The sequence below is a fragment of the Protopterus annectens genome, chromosome 2.part2 (assembly GCF_019279795.1).
Source record: "Protopterus annectens isolate FY-2018-M chromosome 2.part2, PAN1.0, whole genome shotgun sequence".
Classification (NCBI taxonomy): domain Eukaryota; kingdom Metazoa; phylum Chordata; order Ceratodontiformes; family Protopteridae; genus Protopterus; species Protopterus annectens.
Window position 1 is genome coordinate 154562654 of NC_056730.1, and position 17548 is coordinate 154580201.

Here is a 17548-nt window from a genome sequence, read left to right on the forward strand (position 1 = left end):
AGAAGGCCAGCCATGATGATTCGACGTTACCAGTTTCGCTCTTCTGGACGTTCGATGTTTTCGTGTTTCGATAAGGATGGGTCAACATTTAGGGATTTGATAAGGTAAGCGTTCGGGTTTGTAATATAGACCCCTCTAACCTGCAGTGTAAATGAATTTGTGGCATATTCCCATTCTATCACCTTTTCCTCTCTAATCATTTGCTCCCAGTACCTTGATTCCTTTGCCGGTTTTCTCCACCCCCTTTTGCCTATTGTCTGCATTCCTAATTGCATTCAACCCTATCGGCAGAATCTGCTTTCTCCATTCCCATGTTGGCTTAGTTCTTAGAATACTTTTTGCTGCTTTATGCATATTATATTCTATATGATTATTGTTGTTCTCCTTAAAGGCCTGCATCCAAAATCCCAGTCTCTTTGTTACTTGAGCTTCCCTCCTGTTTAATCATCACCCTTTTCCACTTTGAATTATCGTTTTCTGCTGATGCTATGTATAGGAGCCTTAACTGTAGCTCTGAAATTCCCTTTCAAATTGGGTAATCCAAGTCCACCCTGTTCTACTGGAACAATCAGCTTATCTTGCTGTCTTCCCCTCTGAGATATAGTCCTTAAGCTCTTTATTAATTGCTATCCGCAACTCCACAACTTTTCCTCTGGTTGGTAAAAGTATGCCTGACCTGTGTATGAGATTAAAGGGACTAAAAATATTTTGGCTGCTTGTATCTTGGAATCCATATCCATATAACAAAGCTTCCATTTTCTCAGCTTTTGTTTAGTCTCTTCCCACATATCCTTAGCTGCCACACCAGAATCATTTTGAATCCATACTCCTAAATACTTCATTTTATTATGTCCCCATAAATACGAATATTACTGAACCAGTTTGTGGATACATAATTTACTGCTATTGCCTTTGTTTAAGCTTCATTAATTTCGTATCCCAAAAAGATTTGAAACTGTCTCAAAATGTTCCACAAAACTGTAATGTTTCTCTCTAGTTTTGTCAGGTATAAAATAACATCATCCACAGATAGTGCCAGCCTTTCTTGACTACCGTACCAATTATATCCTTAAATTTCTGAGTCCCTTATTTTCTTTGCCAGTGGTTCTAAATATAATGCAAATAAAGGGGAAAGAGGGCATCCCTGCCTGGTTCCTCTATTTTGATGCCTCATGTGATGGTTTCACCTTATTTGCACCAAAAGTAAAGGAAATACTTACCAGGAGTGAGTAGGACAAGTAGAGAGAACCCAGCAAACAAAGGATAAAAGTCCACCTTGGTTCAGACAAATCACAAATGTAAGCAACAAAAAACCAACAAGGACCAAGACATCTAAAACCATAAGTTTAATTGTAAAACATAAAAGATGACCACTTTCGGACAATTCCTTCATCAGATCAAAGAACAAAGTGTGTTTAACTGCGCCAGTTCAATCCATTTTTCATCTCTTTAGAGTCCACTCTTCAGAGGTAGCTTTCCAGGAGTCAGAAGAGGGAGAAAATGTGGTTCAAGAAATCACAAGGTTTTCAGCAAGACATTCCTGAGGATAGGCCACCTAGAGGCAGAGATGGAGGCAGTCCCATAGGATATTACCCTTGGGGAAGAGGCGGTCTGCAGAACCATGGTTTCCATGGACCATTCACAGAGAATCCTTATCAGCACCCCCGAACCTTTGCTTGACTGCTGCACTCTGGAGGCAGTTGGTGGGCACTTTTCCTGTCACCTATCCTGGCAATGTACAGCTTCATATTCTTGGATGCTAAGGATCATTACCTTTTTAGAACCTCAGAGACAAAACAGAAGATTCCCGATACTCCATCCAGTCAATTGGAATATGTCGCAACAGAGTTTCAAAAGTTGCTGGACAAGACTCTTCCATCTGGTCCACCAAGACTAACAAGGATCCAGAGTCTATTCAAGGTTCTTTAGTTCCAAAAAGAGAGGAGACCTCTGACCAATATTGGACTCAGCATTCTGAATCAATGTGTAAAAGATGGTCACAGCACAGTCCATTCTAACTGCTTAGGAAGGACTTTTGAATGTACTGTGTCTTGTGATGATTTAATAAAAGTGTTTTAAAAAAATTCCATGAAGTAGGCAAATAAGAGTCAACCTAGAATCCATCAGAAAGGGTCCTCTCATAGATCAGCTGATACTGTAAAACACATCTTCAGTTAAACCTTTAAACCTTGAACTCTGAGGTTACAATGGTAACCACTGTGACCCTTTTGCATGGTGCTCCACTGTGAAAATTGATGCAACAAAATCTAAAAGAACAAGTGTATGTGTTTCAATCTCCTGTCTAAAGCTGATAATTCAGTATGTTACTCAAAGTAGCCTACAAGTGTACCTCTGAATCCCAGTTTTTGCTATTTTTATATTTGGTAGTTTGTAAGGTATTCAACCATGTGGGAAGCATCCACTTTAATCCGACACCTTTTCTGAAAATAGAAGGTTAGAGGTAAAAGCATAGTGTACTGAGCAGACTATTGGTGATGGTGGAAGTAGAGAGATAAACTGAAAAGTTATCTGTGACATTTGGAAAGGAGATTTTGGCAGAAGTAAATATATATGAACTTATGTCAAATTGTAAAAAAATAAGATAAAAAGAGAAAGTGCAGTTGTGTAAAATCTTACCATAAAGGTAGATGTCCTTGCCTTCACCGCTGCAGTATTCCTTACTAATGGGATTTCCTGCCATGAAGCCCTCCGTCCTGCCAGTTTACAAAAGAGTTCCATTGCTTTAAGGTACATAGAACGTCACCTGCTTACTCCTTGCGTAAGGTAGGGCATAAAGGCAATGTTCAGGTGTACTATCCTCAGAACAGATTGCCCCAGTAGGAACAGCAGTCCAAGGAGAACCTGCACAGCCAGGAAGGGAAAAAGACCAGGGGGATGGAGGGAGGAGGTGAAGACGAGGACATCTACCGTTATGGTAAGATTTTACACAACTGTACTATGTCCTTACATTCACAACCGCAGTATCCCTTACTAATGGGAGAGTGAAAAAGCTCAAGAAGAAACCTGGGAGCAGGAAGCAGCAGAGCTGTCCAAGAAGCCATGAAGTATGGCAGCAGCAAAACCAGGTCTGGCTCTGGAGATACCATCCAACTAGTAATGTTTAGTAAAGGTATGCACAGAAGTCCAGGTAGCAGCTTCAAGAATAGAATTAGCATCTAACCCCCTGAAAACAGCACCAGAAGAAGCCACTGCTCTAGTGTAATGAGTCTTAACAGAAGAAGGAAGGCTCTCGCCATGAAAAGTGTAACAAAAGGAAATGGCCTTTGAAATCCAAGTAGAAATAGATGTTAAGTTGTCAATCTCGCCTTCATTCTTGCTTGATGGGTTCGGAGCCGATCCCTCGGCTCCGACTCGGCACTTGCTAAGCTCGAGAGTCACTTTTACCAGCTCGAGGCAGCCCCATATCCCATGATGCAAGGCGGTAAGTACCCAGATCTCGTTTGCCGCTTCGCTTATGAGGTCCTCCTTTTACCAGCTCCTGGTAAGTGATTCACTACTTTGATATTTTAGCCCCTTTTTGCTAAAAACCCTTTAATTTTTAGTTTTAAGTTAATTATATAGATTTTCTGACAGAAAATTCCCTGTCTCTACTGATTTTTTTAGTCAAACTTATCCCATCCCCCCCCCTGTTAGGGTGTGTGTGTGTGTTTTTCTAGTAATACCTTTTTGGTATTTTATTTAATTTAATTCTTTGACTGGTGTGTGTGTGTGTGTTGTGAAACACCATGTCAAAGGAGAGGGTCTCAGGCTTTAAGAAGTGTGACTCGTGCTGTCAGAAGATGTCTCTGACAGACGGTCACACTTCTTGCCTGTATTGCCTGGGGCCTCTTCACCTGCAGGACTCCTGTGCTATATGTCATTCCTTCAGCCAGAGAGTCCTGCAGGAAAGAAGAAACAAGCTTATTCTTAGGGGCCTTCTTAAGCCGGAGGGCTCTCCGGCTAAGTCGGCTCCATCAAAATCTGCCAAATCTTGCAAGGCCCAGGCTTCTGTGTCAAAGCCTGCGGCCTCGGCTCCGACTCGTTCTGAGTCGAGATCGGCTCCGGCTGGAGCCGATTCTGGCTTAACTAAGCCTTCGGCACCGATGGCTATCGGTGCCGATTCTGCATCGACCACTTCGGTGTCGGCTCCGATCGGTTCCGACCACCATGTGGCACAGGCATCGGTGTCGGCTCCGATCGGCTCCGACACCGTTACTTTTGTGGCTGTATCGGCTCCGGCTGGAGCCGATGCATCGAGGCTTCCTGTCTGCTCCGACAAGTTGTCGGCTCCGACAGGGTCTATAGTTTCATCGGTTCCGATGGCTCATTCCAGGAAGAGGTCGAGGTCTCCTTCCTTGGAGCCGATACTTTCGGCTCTGGCTTCACCTCTCCTCTCGGAACGGAGCCATCGGAGCCGATCTTCAAGGTCATCCAGACTTTCAGACCATGACTTAGAGAGAGTGGTCAGCAGATTACTTAAGTCACAGGCACTGGCCCAAATGTTACATAGTCCGTCTCAACAGACGACTGTTGGTCCACACCCCGTTACAGTTCCTCCTTCAACTCTACCCCAGAGATTGGAGTTGGAGTCTTCGGGAATGGTTACTGCTACGGCTGGAGGACAGATACCCCCTTCTGTTCCTTCAGCCTCTACTCTTATCTCCTCTTCGAGACCTTCCTTAGAGGGATTCGGTGGTCGGGCTTCCATGGTCTCCTCCGAGGGGTGAGTGGCATCGACCCTTGTCCGAGCCCGCTCTTCCCTTGGAGCCTCGGCCTTGGTGAGCTCGGCTCCGACATCTGCCTCGGCGACTTCCCCTTCAGTGGTCCCTGGAGTTCCCTGTTCTTCGGAACGGGTTCTCTCGGACCTGCCTGGGAGGGGAGCATTCGAGGTGATGAAGAGTGTGCTGGCCTCTGGTATCAGTCAGCAGTCTGTTTCCTTAGCTCCTCCCTCTATAGTGCCTGTTGACATCTCTGCCACTTCTCTTGCTACAGGACCCAGAGATCCTCCGCCTCAGGTTTCCCCATTGGGAATTTCCCCCTCTTCCGAGGATTCTCCTGATGTTTCGGGAGATCCTCCTAGGAAGAGGACTTGTAAGAGGAAACATGTAGACTCCCCCGAGTCTGTCACTTCAGATACTGACTTTGATGAGTCAGAGGGATCCCTAGATCCCCTCTGAGGATGTCTCCTTCTCAGACATCCTAGAACTCCTTAAACAGAGGGGAAACTGGCCCACCAACAATCCCTCTGAGGATGAGTCAGTATACCTAGAGGCGTTTGGATCTCGGCCCTCCACCTCCTGGGTGTCTCCGCCTTCGACCCCTTATGCAGGTTATTGCCCGAAGGCGTGGGCAGCTCCTGACTCTGTAGAGCCAGTCCCTAGGAGGCCTTCAAAATTTATCACTGCCCCGTGTGACAAGCAATTCCTCACTAAAGGTGTCCCCGCTGATGCCATGGTGGTGGCTGCTGCCACCAAGAAGGAACTTGCAGATCCTTCCGCACTGGCCCATCCTCCTAATAAGGACTCTAGGACCATGGATAGGTACAGTGGCGGATGTTTTCCTCAGCGACCTTTGCTATGCTCGCTGAATTACCTATGTCACTTCACCAGACTCCAGAGGGATATCCTTAAGGAGCTGGGTGAAGTAGTACAGGATCCTACAGCTGCAGGAGCTCAAGAAAAAATTGCTTCGCAGCTAGGAACCCTTAATTCCATTGCAAACTCCTCCATGCGGCTAATATCATATGCTGCTGATGGAGCGTGTAGAGCCGCAGGTACAGGTGTGGCTCTTAGACGCCAAGCCTGGATGCGGCTATGTGACTTTGCAGATCCCTTCAAGGCGTCCTTCACAAATTCTCCCTTTGATGGGTCAGCTTTGTTTGGCCCTCAGGTGAAGGAAACTTTGACCAGGTGCGAGCAGGACGGCAAGACTCTTTCTGCTGTAGGAGTCCGTTTTTCCACCCCTTCTAGACCTTACCCCAAAGGACAGAAAGGTGGAAAATGTGGTTCCGTAAATCCCAAGGAGTCACGCCGGATTCACGTGGTCAGTTTACCCCTAGAGGCAGAGGGAGTAACAACAACAGACGCTCTAGAGGCAGAGGGGGTCCAAAAAACCAGGGAAACAGAGAGCCTCTCTCTGACAAGCCCTTTCAGCATCCCTGAGATGTTGCCCGGCTGTCCCTCCTTGGAGGCAGTCGGGGGAAGGTTATCACTGTACCCAGAAGCCTGGCATTCCCTCACTCAAGACAGATGGGTACAGTCGATCATATCCAAGGGTTACATAATTCCTTTCAAGGAAAGTCCTTTCCCCTCAAATTCCCTTCCAGATGTACCACCCGGTCTAAGGGAAATTGCAGAGTTAGAAGTCTCAAAACTACTGCAAAAAAGAGCCATTCAGCCAGTTACAACAGACCATTCAGAGCCCGGAATCTACTCAAGGTTCTTTTGGTCCCCAAAAAGACGGGAGACTGGAGACCAATATTGGATCTCAGCAGACTCAACAAGTCTGTGAGGAAGACAAGATTCCGAATGGTCACTCTTCAGTCAATTCTGCCCTTCTTACAGAAGGACAACTGGATGTGCTCAATAGATCTTCAGGATGCGTACTATCACATAAAAATTCACAGACGCTCCAGGAGATTTCTCCGCTTTCGGCTGGGGTCCAGTCATTTCCAGTTCAGAGCCCTGCCCTTTGGTCTCACTACAGCCCCCAGAGTGTTCACCAAATGCATGGCAGTGGTCACGGCTCACCTGAGACGCCAAGGATTCCAGGTGTTTCCGTATCTCGACGACTGGCTCCTGACAGCCACCACCAGGCATCAGCTTATACAAGCCAGGGATTACACAATAAATCTTTGTTCTCATTTGGGCATCTCGATCAACTTCGAAAAGTCATCCTTATCGCCATGCCAGTCTATTACCTTCATAGGCGCAAACTTAAACACTGTTCGGATGTCAGCTACCCTTACAGATCAAAGAGTTTCAGACATTCAGAGTCATGTCAGGATCATTCTGGCCAACAAGAAAGTACAGGCCAGAATGGTTCTAAAGGTATTAGGCCCCATGGCTGCGGCCATTACTCTTCTTCCCCTGGCTCGATTCTACATGCCTTCTTCAGTGGATGCTGTTCACACAGTGGTCATACCAACAACTTCCAATGCGTCACCAGATTCTGGTGACACAGACTTGCAAAGATCATCTTGCTTGGTGGATCACATCTCCTCAGGTTCACCAAGGCAGGTACTTTGTACCCGCATCCCCGATAGCCACTGTCACCACGGATGCCTCCCTGATCGGGTGGGGGGGTCATTATCAGGGCAGGATGGTTCATGGGACGTGGCAGCCGTTCGAGTACCATCTGCACATAAATGTCCTAGAGATGAGAGCAGTGCTTTTAACGTTGCAAGCCCTCAACGACTTTCTTCCCGTAGGGACAATTGCAGTCCACACAGACAACATGTCTGTAGTTTGGTATATCAACAAACAGGGCGGAACCAAGTCCTACCCCTTGTGTCGAGAAGTGCTCAGACTATGGCAATGGGCGATCTCCTCTCATCGGTTTCTGGTAGCAACGCATATCCCTGGGAAAACCAACATTGTAGCGGACAGATTGAGCAGAGCTATTCTCATGCCTCACGAGTGGTCTCTCAAGCAATCTATAGCGGAAGAGATTTTTCTGGAATGGGGTCGTCCATGTTGCGATCTTTTTGCTACTCCCCAAAACAGCAAATGTCCAGACTTCTTCTGCCTCTTCCCTCTACCAGGCCATCCCCCCAGAGACGCTCTGACCCAGGATTGGCCCCAGGGACTTCTTTATGCCTTCCCTCCATTTCCTCTGATCCCTCAGGTTATCCAGAAAGCTATCGTTTTGAGAGCCAAATTGATTCTCATTGCCCCTTACTGGCCTCGACAAGTTTGGTTCCCGTTCCTCCATCATCACCTTTTGGTGCAGCCATGGCATCTGGACCCAGTGCCAGATCTTCTGATTCACCAATCGGGTCAGCTGCACCGGTCTATCCCTTCTCTCAACCTCACAGCATGGTTGCTCCACTTCCTTCCTTAGCCAGGCTTCCTTTGATCTCTAACCCAGTTAGAGACATCATAGTAGCTTCGTTAAAATCCTCTACCAGGAGGATTTATACAAGCAAATGGAAATGTTTCTCTTATTGGGCTAAGGCCAAGAATATTGATCCTTTCACTGCCCCTGTTCAGGCAGTCCTGGACTTCTTAGCAGAGATTTTTCATGCAGGCTCCTCTTCTTCCACAGTCAGAGTTCAATTGGCTGCTATTTCCAATTTTCATGTCGGGATAGCAGATCATAATATTATGTCCCATAGGCTCTGCAGGGCCTTCTTGAAAGGAATTTTCCTACTAAAGCCTCCAATCAGGAATCCTCCTCCTCAATGGGATCTAAATTTAGTGCTGACATCCTTGATTCTTCCCCCCTTCGAGCCAGCTGTTTCTTGTTCCCTGAAATTTCTTTCTTGGAAAACTTTATTCCTAGTGGCTATTACATCGGCCAGGAGGGTGTCTGAACTTCATGCTCTATCGGTTCGACCCCCCCTATTTGGTTTTTCACAAAGGCAGAGTATCTTTGAGAACTAATCCAACTTTTTTGCCTAAGGTCGCTTCAAAGAACAATTTGAATCAATCCATTGATCTCCCTGTATTTTTCCCAAACTATTCAGACAGAGCTGAACAAAAGCTACATTATCTTGATGTCCACCGTCAACTTAGATATTGTTTGGACAGAACAAAAAAATTTAGAAAATCTGATCAACTTTTTGTTTCCTATGCGGATAATAAAAAAGGCCTTCCTGTCTCTAAAGTGACCTTGTCTAGATGGCTTTCTTCGGTCATCTCTGAAATTTATCTGCTCAGGGGAAAACAGCTGTGCTCAAAACCTAAAGCACATTCAACTAGGAGCTTAGCTACTTCTACAGCCTTTCAAGCTAGACTTCCTATAGACACTATTTGTGCAGCGGCCACTTGGGCCACTCCTCATACTTTTGTTTCCCATTACAAATTGGACTTGGCCTCCAGGGACAGAGCCAGTTTTGGCTCTACAGTCCTCAAGAGTTTGTTCCATTGAGCCACCCAGGATAGAGGTGCTAGGGACGCGGTCCCATCAAGCAAGAATGAAGGCGAGATTGACAACTTAACATTAAGAAGTTATGAATCTACCATAACGTTCCATGTTAGTTGTCTTCTCTCGCCTTCTTTCTTGCGACCCTCCCTCCTTCCCCCTGGCCTGGACAGACCTTGTTATAAGAAATTATTATGATGAAGACCATTCAGACCTGGTCCTTCTTCCATCTGTAAGTTTTCTTTCTTTCTTCCTTTGGGAAGTATTTTTTATGCTTGGTGCTATTGCCCTTTGTCATCAAACGAGATCTGGGTACTTACCGCCTTGCATCATGGGATATGGGGCTGCCTCGAGCTGGTAAAAGTGACTCTCGAGCTTAGCAAGTGCCGAGTCGGAGCCGAGGGATCGGCTCCGAACCCATCAAGCAAGAAAGAAGGCGAGAGAAGACAACTAACATGGAACGTTATGGTAGGTACATAACTTCTTATTTGCTTGGAAACCGCCAAACCTAAAGACCTAGGATGAAAGGAAACAAATAACTGGTCAGAATTCCTGATAGTTTTAGTTTTATTCAAATAAAATCTGAGTTGTCTATGCACATCTAAAGTATGTAGCACCCTCTCGCTGTCAGATTGCAGGTAGGCAGGCAAATTAATAGACTGATTAAGTGACAACTCATTAACCACCTTGGGCATAAAAGAAGGATTAGTACGCAAGGACACCCTTTCGTCATGAAATATCAAAAACGGTGGACAAAGCCATAAGGGCTTGCAACTCAGACACCCGTCTGGCAGAAGTAAGAACTAACAAAAGAACTGTCTTCCAAGAACAATGTTGTAAGAAAGCAGAAACGGCAGGCTCAAAAGGAGCCCGAGTCAACTTTTGTAGAACAAAATTAAGATCCCAGGGAGGAGGAACAGGCTTCCTGGGAGGTCTGATATTAAGGACGCCTTTAAGAAACTGCTTAGCCTCAAATCTAGAAGCTAATGGGAGAGTTAAAGGCAGACAAGCAGAAAGAGCTGATAAGTGGGCCTTAATAGAAGACTAGGCCAAACCAGCATTGAGCAACTCACAAATAAGAAAGAACCAAAGGAACATCCACAGAAAGTGGGTCCAGGTCACGAGAAAGACACCAAATAGAAAACCTCTTCCATTTAGACATGTAGAATTTCCTAGTAGTAGGTTTCCTGACCTCTTGCAAGACCTGTAGCACGTCCTCAGAAACGTGTCTATGAGGAATCAAAACCCTATCACCCACAGTGTCAGTTGAAGCGTGGACAGGTGGGGATGGATGAGAGACCCCTTGTCTTGTGTGAGGAGATCCACCCTGTGAGGTAACGTGTGATGATTGCCCCTGGCGAGATGCAGAAGTAGAGGGGAACCAGTGCTGTCGCGGCCAAAAGGGAGTCACCAACAAGATTTTGGGAGCAGCCTGTTGAATCTTGAACAGGACTCTCGGAATGAGAAGAAGAGGAGGGAATGCATAAAGAAGCATCCCCTTCTTAGAAAATGAGAGGGCATCCACCTTCCAGACCAGAGGACCTGGGACTCTGGTACAAAACAGAGGAAGTTGTTTGTTCAAAAGGGGAGGCAAAGAGATCTACCTGAGAATTCCCCACTGGTGAGCAATGTCCAGAAACACATCCCTGTGAAGCATTCATTCATGGGATTGAGTGAAGGACCTGTTCCAGATTGTCTGCCACAGCGTTCTGATCTGAAGGAATGTAAACTGCCTAAAGAGCCGCATGATAGTGGATAGCCAGATCCCATACCAGAAGTGCCAGCCAGCAAGGACTGTAGGATCTTGTACCCCCCTGTTTGTTGATGTACCACATGACTGTGACATGGAAGACTTGTTGAAGTTTATTGTGAACCCCAGGCTCTGAAGAAGAGAAATGGTAAAATTAAGATTTTGCAAAAGGATCTCTGGAGAAGATGTCTGAATCAGCAGGTCGTCCAAATAAGGAAAGATTTGGATCCCTTGTCTGAATCAGCAGGTCGTCCAAATAAGGAAAGATTTGGATCCCTTGAAGCCTGCTAAAGGCAATCACAGGAGCGAGGCATTTGGTGAACACCCTTGGGGCAGTAGAAAGGCCAATGGGCAAAGCACAGAACTGAAAATGCCAGGAAGCAACAGAGAAATGCAAAAAATCTCCTGAAAAGAGGATGGATCGGAATGTGGAGATAAGCATCCTTGAGGTCCAAAGACACCAGAAAGGCCTGAGGGAGCAAGAGAGGAAAAAGGGACTGAATGGACAACATCCAAAAGGAAGGCGCCTTCAGAAAGATGTTCAGATGGAACAAGTCTAGAATAGGCCTCCAAGTACCTTCTTTTCTGGGCACTAGAAACATTCTGGAATAAAACCTTTCCCCCCCTTTGGGATACAAGCACTTCTTGAATAGTACCCTGAAACAAGAGGTCCCGAAGAACCTCTGGGGAAAAAAGGAAGCTGTTCCCGAGTAGGCTGAGGAATGCCCATAAAAGGAGGACAGGAAATCCACACCATGAAGTACCCTTGACAAATTCTTGACAAAACCCAAGAATCCTGGATGGTCCGGAGCCAAACAGGAAGAGAATGAGAAAGGCGAAGAGACAGAGGAATGTGGCTGGGAATGGGGGGATAGTCAGTCAGTACCTGGTTTGTCAGGAAAGGAAGGTTTAAGAATCCTGTCAGTCTGAGTGGCAAAAAACCTGAGAGGAAGACCCAAGCAAGGAAAGAGACGAAGATTTACCTTCAGAGTCCGGAAGATCAAAAAAAAAAACTGACAGGCCTGAGAAAGAAGAGCCAAAACATACCTAGAAATATGGGTCTGATAATTAATACCCCTAAAAGCCAGGGTAGAGGAAGCATAAACCTTACACAGCCTATCTATGATTTTACTGTCTTTGTCAGAAGGAGGCTACAGACACCACAGAGGGGTCAGCAGCAGGACATTTAAACAAAAAGGAACAATCCCCAGGTACCCTGTAAAACCTATCAGACTTCCTGGGTGCAGGGGGCAAAGAATCCGGCGCTGTAGATGCAGGGGAAAAAGCATCCAATAAAGCAGGCAATTCAGGAGGAATGGCTGCAGGTTTAGAAGATTCCATTTGTAGCAACTCATAGTATCTCTTGGGCACAATGCCACTTAAAGTCCGTCATCCTAGAGATCGTATCCCAAAGGAAATTTCCTCAGAGGGATTGTCAAGAGTGTGAGAATCCTCCTCATCAGACCCATCGTCTAAAGGAGAAGGAATTGGGGCAGAATAAGCAAGAGAGTCATAATCAGATTCCACCTCAGAAGAGTGGAAGTCTCTGGGCCTTTTAGGGGAAGAGGTGGACCAAGGAGGAGTAGGAACTGAAACCCCTTGAGGAGGCCGCAATGACAGTAAAACATTAAATAACCCCTGAGTAAAGGCCTGAAACTCATTTTGTGGATCCCTAGGAGCAGAAGAAACATGGTTAGTTTTCTGTTTCTTCTTCAAAGGGACATCTGTCCTGGAAACCTGAGAAGGCCCAGACTCGGGGCGGCATTCGCTAACTGCAGTAGGACCCTCTTCCCAAAAGAGAAACTGCGGAACCCCATTAGACTTCTCTGAAACAGTCAACCGTGGTTTCCTCTGAACACCCAAAACGGACGCCTGCAAAGCCTCATCGGACATACTGCCTGCCAAATCCTCACTGGCCTCCAACCAAGAATGCAGTAGAAGAATCTGACAAAACAACCGGGTGAGCCGCCGGGTGCATATTAACCTCAGGAGAAACACCCGGCAGAGGCTGGACAGCAGAAGATTCCAGCCTTACCTTATGTACCTTCTTCCCAGATGGCTGACCCTCAGGGCAGGAAGTTCCATCCATAGTACCCGCAGCAAGAAGTTTAAGTCACTGGTTCTCAAGGTACAAGGAAAGGGAAGAAAGCCTGCTAAGAAGAATTTTTGGGACAAACACCTGACAAATTGAACAAGACGTATGGTCGTGAGCAGCACCAAGGCAAAAAAGACACTTATCATGATGGTCTTTATGAGGAATCAGTCTCCCACACTGGCATTTACCCTTCCTGGATGACATTTACTTATCTGCAACTGTGAGGGCTCCAGTAACAGAAGCAAGCACAGAAAAGCCAACAAACAGAAAAATTGATGTATGCAACAGACCGGTGGTTAAAACAGCATTTGGACTGGCGGTAAAAAAGTTCTGAGGATGGTCGCCTTAACGTCACCTTTATGCCCTACCTTACGTAAGGAGTAAGCAGGTAACATTCTGCATACCTCAAAGCAATGGAAATCTTTTGTAAACTGGCCGGGCGGAGGGCTTTACGGCAGGGAATCCAATTAGTAAGGAATATTGCACTGGTGAATGTAAGGACATCTTACAGCATTGCAAGAAACTTGTCATCAAAACAGGTCCCTGATAGCTAAATACCTCCTACATTTCTAATAGTACTACTCTCTATATGTTTTTGGCCAATGTCTCATAAAATACTGTCCCACATTACGCTACAATATTTATCTCTTACTGGAAAAAGAACATTAAAAATGCTTTAGCAACTTTAAATATTTGCTTCATACTGAAAGGTTGTTTACTTCTGTTGCATCCTTGTTTTGTACTACTCGCTACACTGCCTGTAGCCCTGCTTTGTATTTTACAGTGATACAACACAAACCTGTTGAATTCCGATGTCTTGCTGCCTCACGCAGTCTGTATGACATTAAGTAATCTGCATAACACATTCAAATTCTCCAGCATGTAACCAAAACATTTCATCTTCTCATTATAATGCTCAGCTGTTCTGAACTTGGAAAAATGCGTATAACATCAGCGTGCTAAAATTATTTGGTCTTTATTCATGTGCAGAATGCCTTTGCTGTTTCTAAAGTAGTACTGATATGAGATACTAAACAAATGATCAGCTTATCTACGTATATTTATAAATTACTGTAATAAGCCAGATGTACAACAATTTGTAAGATAGTGCTGGATGTATTTGACATTACTAATTGAAAATGCCTTGCTTCTTGCAAGAACTACAGTAATGTGGGAGAATGTTACTTTTTCAAAAGAAAGTGCATTAAAATATACTTACTAGCTGTATTTGAGCTGTATCAGATGAAAAAAAATTTAAGTGCATACATGTTTAAAAGATCAAAGAAAACATTTGCTACTGTGAAAAAATGTATTACCCTTTAGAGATGAAGCTACTAGATCTTGCACAAATGTGTGCACTGGGTGCAGAGTATTATTTGGACAGCAGCTTATTAGAATTCGCTTCCTCTTATCCAGAAGTATGTCCGTCTGTAAACATGTAGGCATCTTCTAAAATATTAACTAAAGTGACAGCACATCCTTTTTTGAGATTCATACTTAGAAGAGCAGATGGTTAATTCATAAAAAGTTAAAGCTACAGCATTTGCTGCTTTAATTGCTTTAGGATTCCATTGAAGACAGAGTGCAAAGTAAGCCTCCTGACCTGACTAAAAAAATATTGTGCAAGCAGGATCACGTTTTAATTGGTTTTGGTAAAGCCTGTTTCATTGACCCAGAGAGATGGACCCGACTGTGATCCAGGAGACTGGTGTCAGTTATGTACTTGGCACTGGAGGAGCCAGACAGGGGAAGAGGGGTAGTGAAGAGCTTATCCCAGAAGGGTTGTGCGCACTTTCTCTGGTGGAGGTGAGGGGAAACCTGCACTTTGGGAAATGCCTTTGTGGAATTGAGGTGATGTCTTCCTTTGTTGGCCCATTGCAGTCTTCCTCACCACTCAGTCTAGTGCATGTTAGGGTAGGGCTTTAAAAACAGAAAAAAATTCAAACCACCTTATATGGCTTTCTAAATGAGGTCGCCATCCACTCTCAACCTAGTAATGGGGATCAAATGAGCCTATTGGCTGGGTGAGGGATGGTGATTGACACGTGGTGAGGATAAAAAATGATGTTGGTAAAGTTGCACTTAAAGACATTGGAGTTGGTTTAAGGTCATGTGAAGGCCTGGGGGACAACAGTTGCAATTCTTGATCTATAGCTGTGCAGTACAGAGCTCATTTGGATGTGACTGGGTTTGGATGTTATCCAAGGCAGTCACAAATTTGTCAGTAAAATGGTTTTCTGCTAAATAAATATAACTTCATGTGTATTTTTTCTCCTCATTTGGGAAAGCTGAATTGGGAGAATTAGCAGGCTTTTGGTTAGCACATGGGCATTAAGAACACTTTACACAGTATTGGTTAATCTGGTAAATGAACTATTGTGAATATCTTTTTCAGGTATGACCTAGTATAGACAAGATACATGTTCACTCAGCATTTTCAAACAAAAAATCACACACATTACAATGTGTGTGTGTATGGCATTGTATCAAACATCCAATTCCCTGACACACAATAGGTAAACACCATTTGATCAATGCAGACAGGGGGTCAGCAGGTTTACAAAATTGACAACCACTGAGTAGGGGAATATTTCCTTTCCACAGGGATTGTACTATCTCGGACTTGGTATATATAATTAGCAGGGGTGCTTGTCCCCCCTGCATAAACACTTGCCATTGGTTTAGTCTGCTCTGGTGTAATCCCTGGAGTATGCACAGAATATTTTGATAACTTAGTGTGTCAGGGTATTGGACATTCGATCCAGTACCCTACATCCATATATAGAGACCTTAAAATAAGCAGTACTCCCTAATTTTGACATCTATTTAATCTGCTAAACAGGTACTCCGTAGGTGTGTGAGATGTGACAATACCTGGTTTGGACAATATGCCCCATGACAGTATATGTAATTATCAAGGGATGTGTGGGGTGTAGGGGGCAATGTTTTTACTTTTTTGTAGTTTGCATGCTGCAAGGGTATTCTTTGCTCATGCATAGTGTTGTGTCAACATTAGTGACATCAACATTTTGGTATTTCAGTTAAGGTAAGTATACCCGTATGTGTATGTGTGCACTCATCTTGCAGATAATTTTAATTTTTATCTCTGCTGCTAGGGGAATGCCTCTGCATCTTCAATCATGAGTGACAGACTTTGACGATCAGTAGTGACAAGATAGTTTTCAGTGATGGGTTGTTATAATATGATAGTGTCAAGTAACTGCTCATCCAAGTGGAAGGTTTGAAGCCGAGATACTGAAGAACAGTTGTAGAGTTTGGTGCTACAGTTTAATGTTTTCAATCTTTTGTTTTCTCCTCCCATTTGTTTGTATGCAGATAAAGTGAAATCTTTCCGTGCTGCTCTCCAGGAAGAAGAACAGGCCAGTAAGCAGATCAATCCAAAGCGACCGCGTGCCCTCTGAAAAGAATAACTGTTGCTGGTACTAGATAGACTTGTCGAGTTCCTTTACTGTAACTCGCTGCTTCTCAAACTGTGGTTATTGGGAACCTGGCTGCCTGAAGACTGGAACAGTTTGGAATAAAGTTTGTGGAAATAATCCTACACCTTGACTTTGAACGGCTTCTTATCTGTTCCGTCTGAGACACTCCTAAGATGCTATAAGACAAATCGCTTCTAGTTCAAAACAGCACAACCATGAAGGGTTTAGGATATCTGAAGCACTTTCTTTTCATCTTAATTTTAAGAAAATAAAAAGAAATTTTATGTTTTGACGACCTTGCCAACTTTTTTAAGACAGTGAAATAAAACTGTGGTCTTTTTATGCCACAGTATTTTTCTTTCAACCATGTGTGTTTTGTTACAAAAATGAACTGTGCAGTTTTAAATTTTGTTTGCTTGCATGCACACACACCATCAGTAATGTAAAATACTTCTCTCATAGAGACTGCTGTGCTCTACGTCTCCCACATCGTGCCTTGGTGAAGGCAAAATACTCCCAGCGATTCCATTAGTTCTGTGTCAAGCACAGCCTTAACTTAATAAAACACATTCCTTGTTGGTCATTGTGTAATTTAGTTTTATTGTGTGTGCATTTGTTTTTATTTATGTTATGTCTGTGTCTGATCCATTTCAGACTGTGACATATTCAGTACTACTAAAGAAACAAACTGAAGGTTTTCAATTATTTTGTGGTACAAAAGCACTGTCCTCCCATTCTTTTAATATTTTTTAAGTCATTATTTCATTTTGAATACTGTAAAAATGCTGGTTTGTAACCATTTTCTTTCTACTTTTTGTAAAAATATAACAGTATTAACTATATGATGTAAAATAAATAATGTTGTTGGGAGGAGCTCTACCTAAAATATTATACCGGTGTACATTAGCTGTATTATGCTGGCTGAAAGAATAAAGGTTCCCTTCATCTTTCCCAACATTATAAAACAAGTATTTTTGAAAATTTAACTCTGTATACTACTGCTGAAGATTCCAAGTTCCAAAGTGTTGAATACAGTTCGGAAGGTGTGCAGAGTTTTGTAAGTAATGTGTAGTCCCTTATTGTAGGTCATTCACTTCAGAGTACTTCCTGGTTGTGATTTTGCTTAGTAAATTCCCCCAGCGGGTTAGATGAGGCTTTTCACAGGAACGTTTGCACGTC

At 44.2% G+C, this 17548-nt stretch overlaps 1 protein-coding gene across 1 annotated transcript in view; it reads left to right on the forward strand.

Moving 5' to 3' along the window:
* KIF2A (kinesin family member 2A) overlaps window positions 1-16952 on the forward strand; it is a 2798933-nt gene extending 2781981 nt beyond the window's left edge. The window contains exon 22 of the mRNA XM_044063819.1: window positions 16266-16952. Coding sequence (XP_043919754.1) covers window positions 16266-16351 — 86 coding nt within the window. The 3' untranslated portion in view covers window positions 16352-16952. The remainder of the gene's footprint in view (window positions 1-16265) is intronic.
* The last annotated feature ends 596 nt before the right edge of the window (window positions 16953-17548 follow it).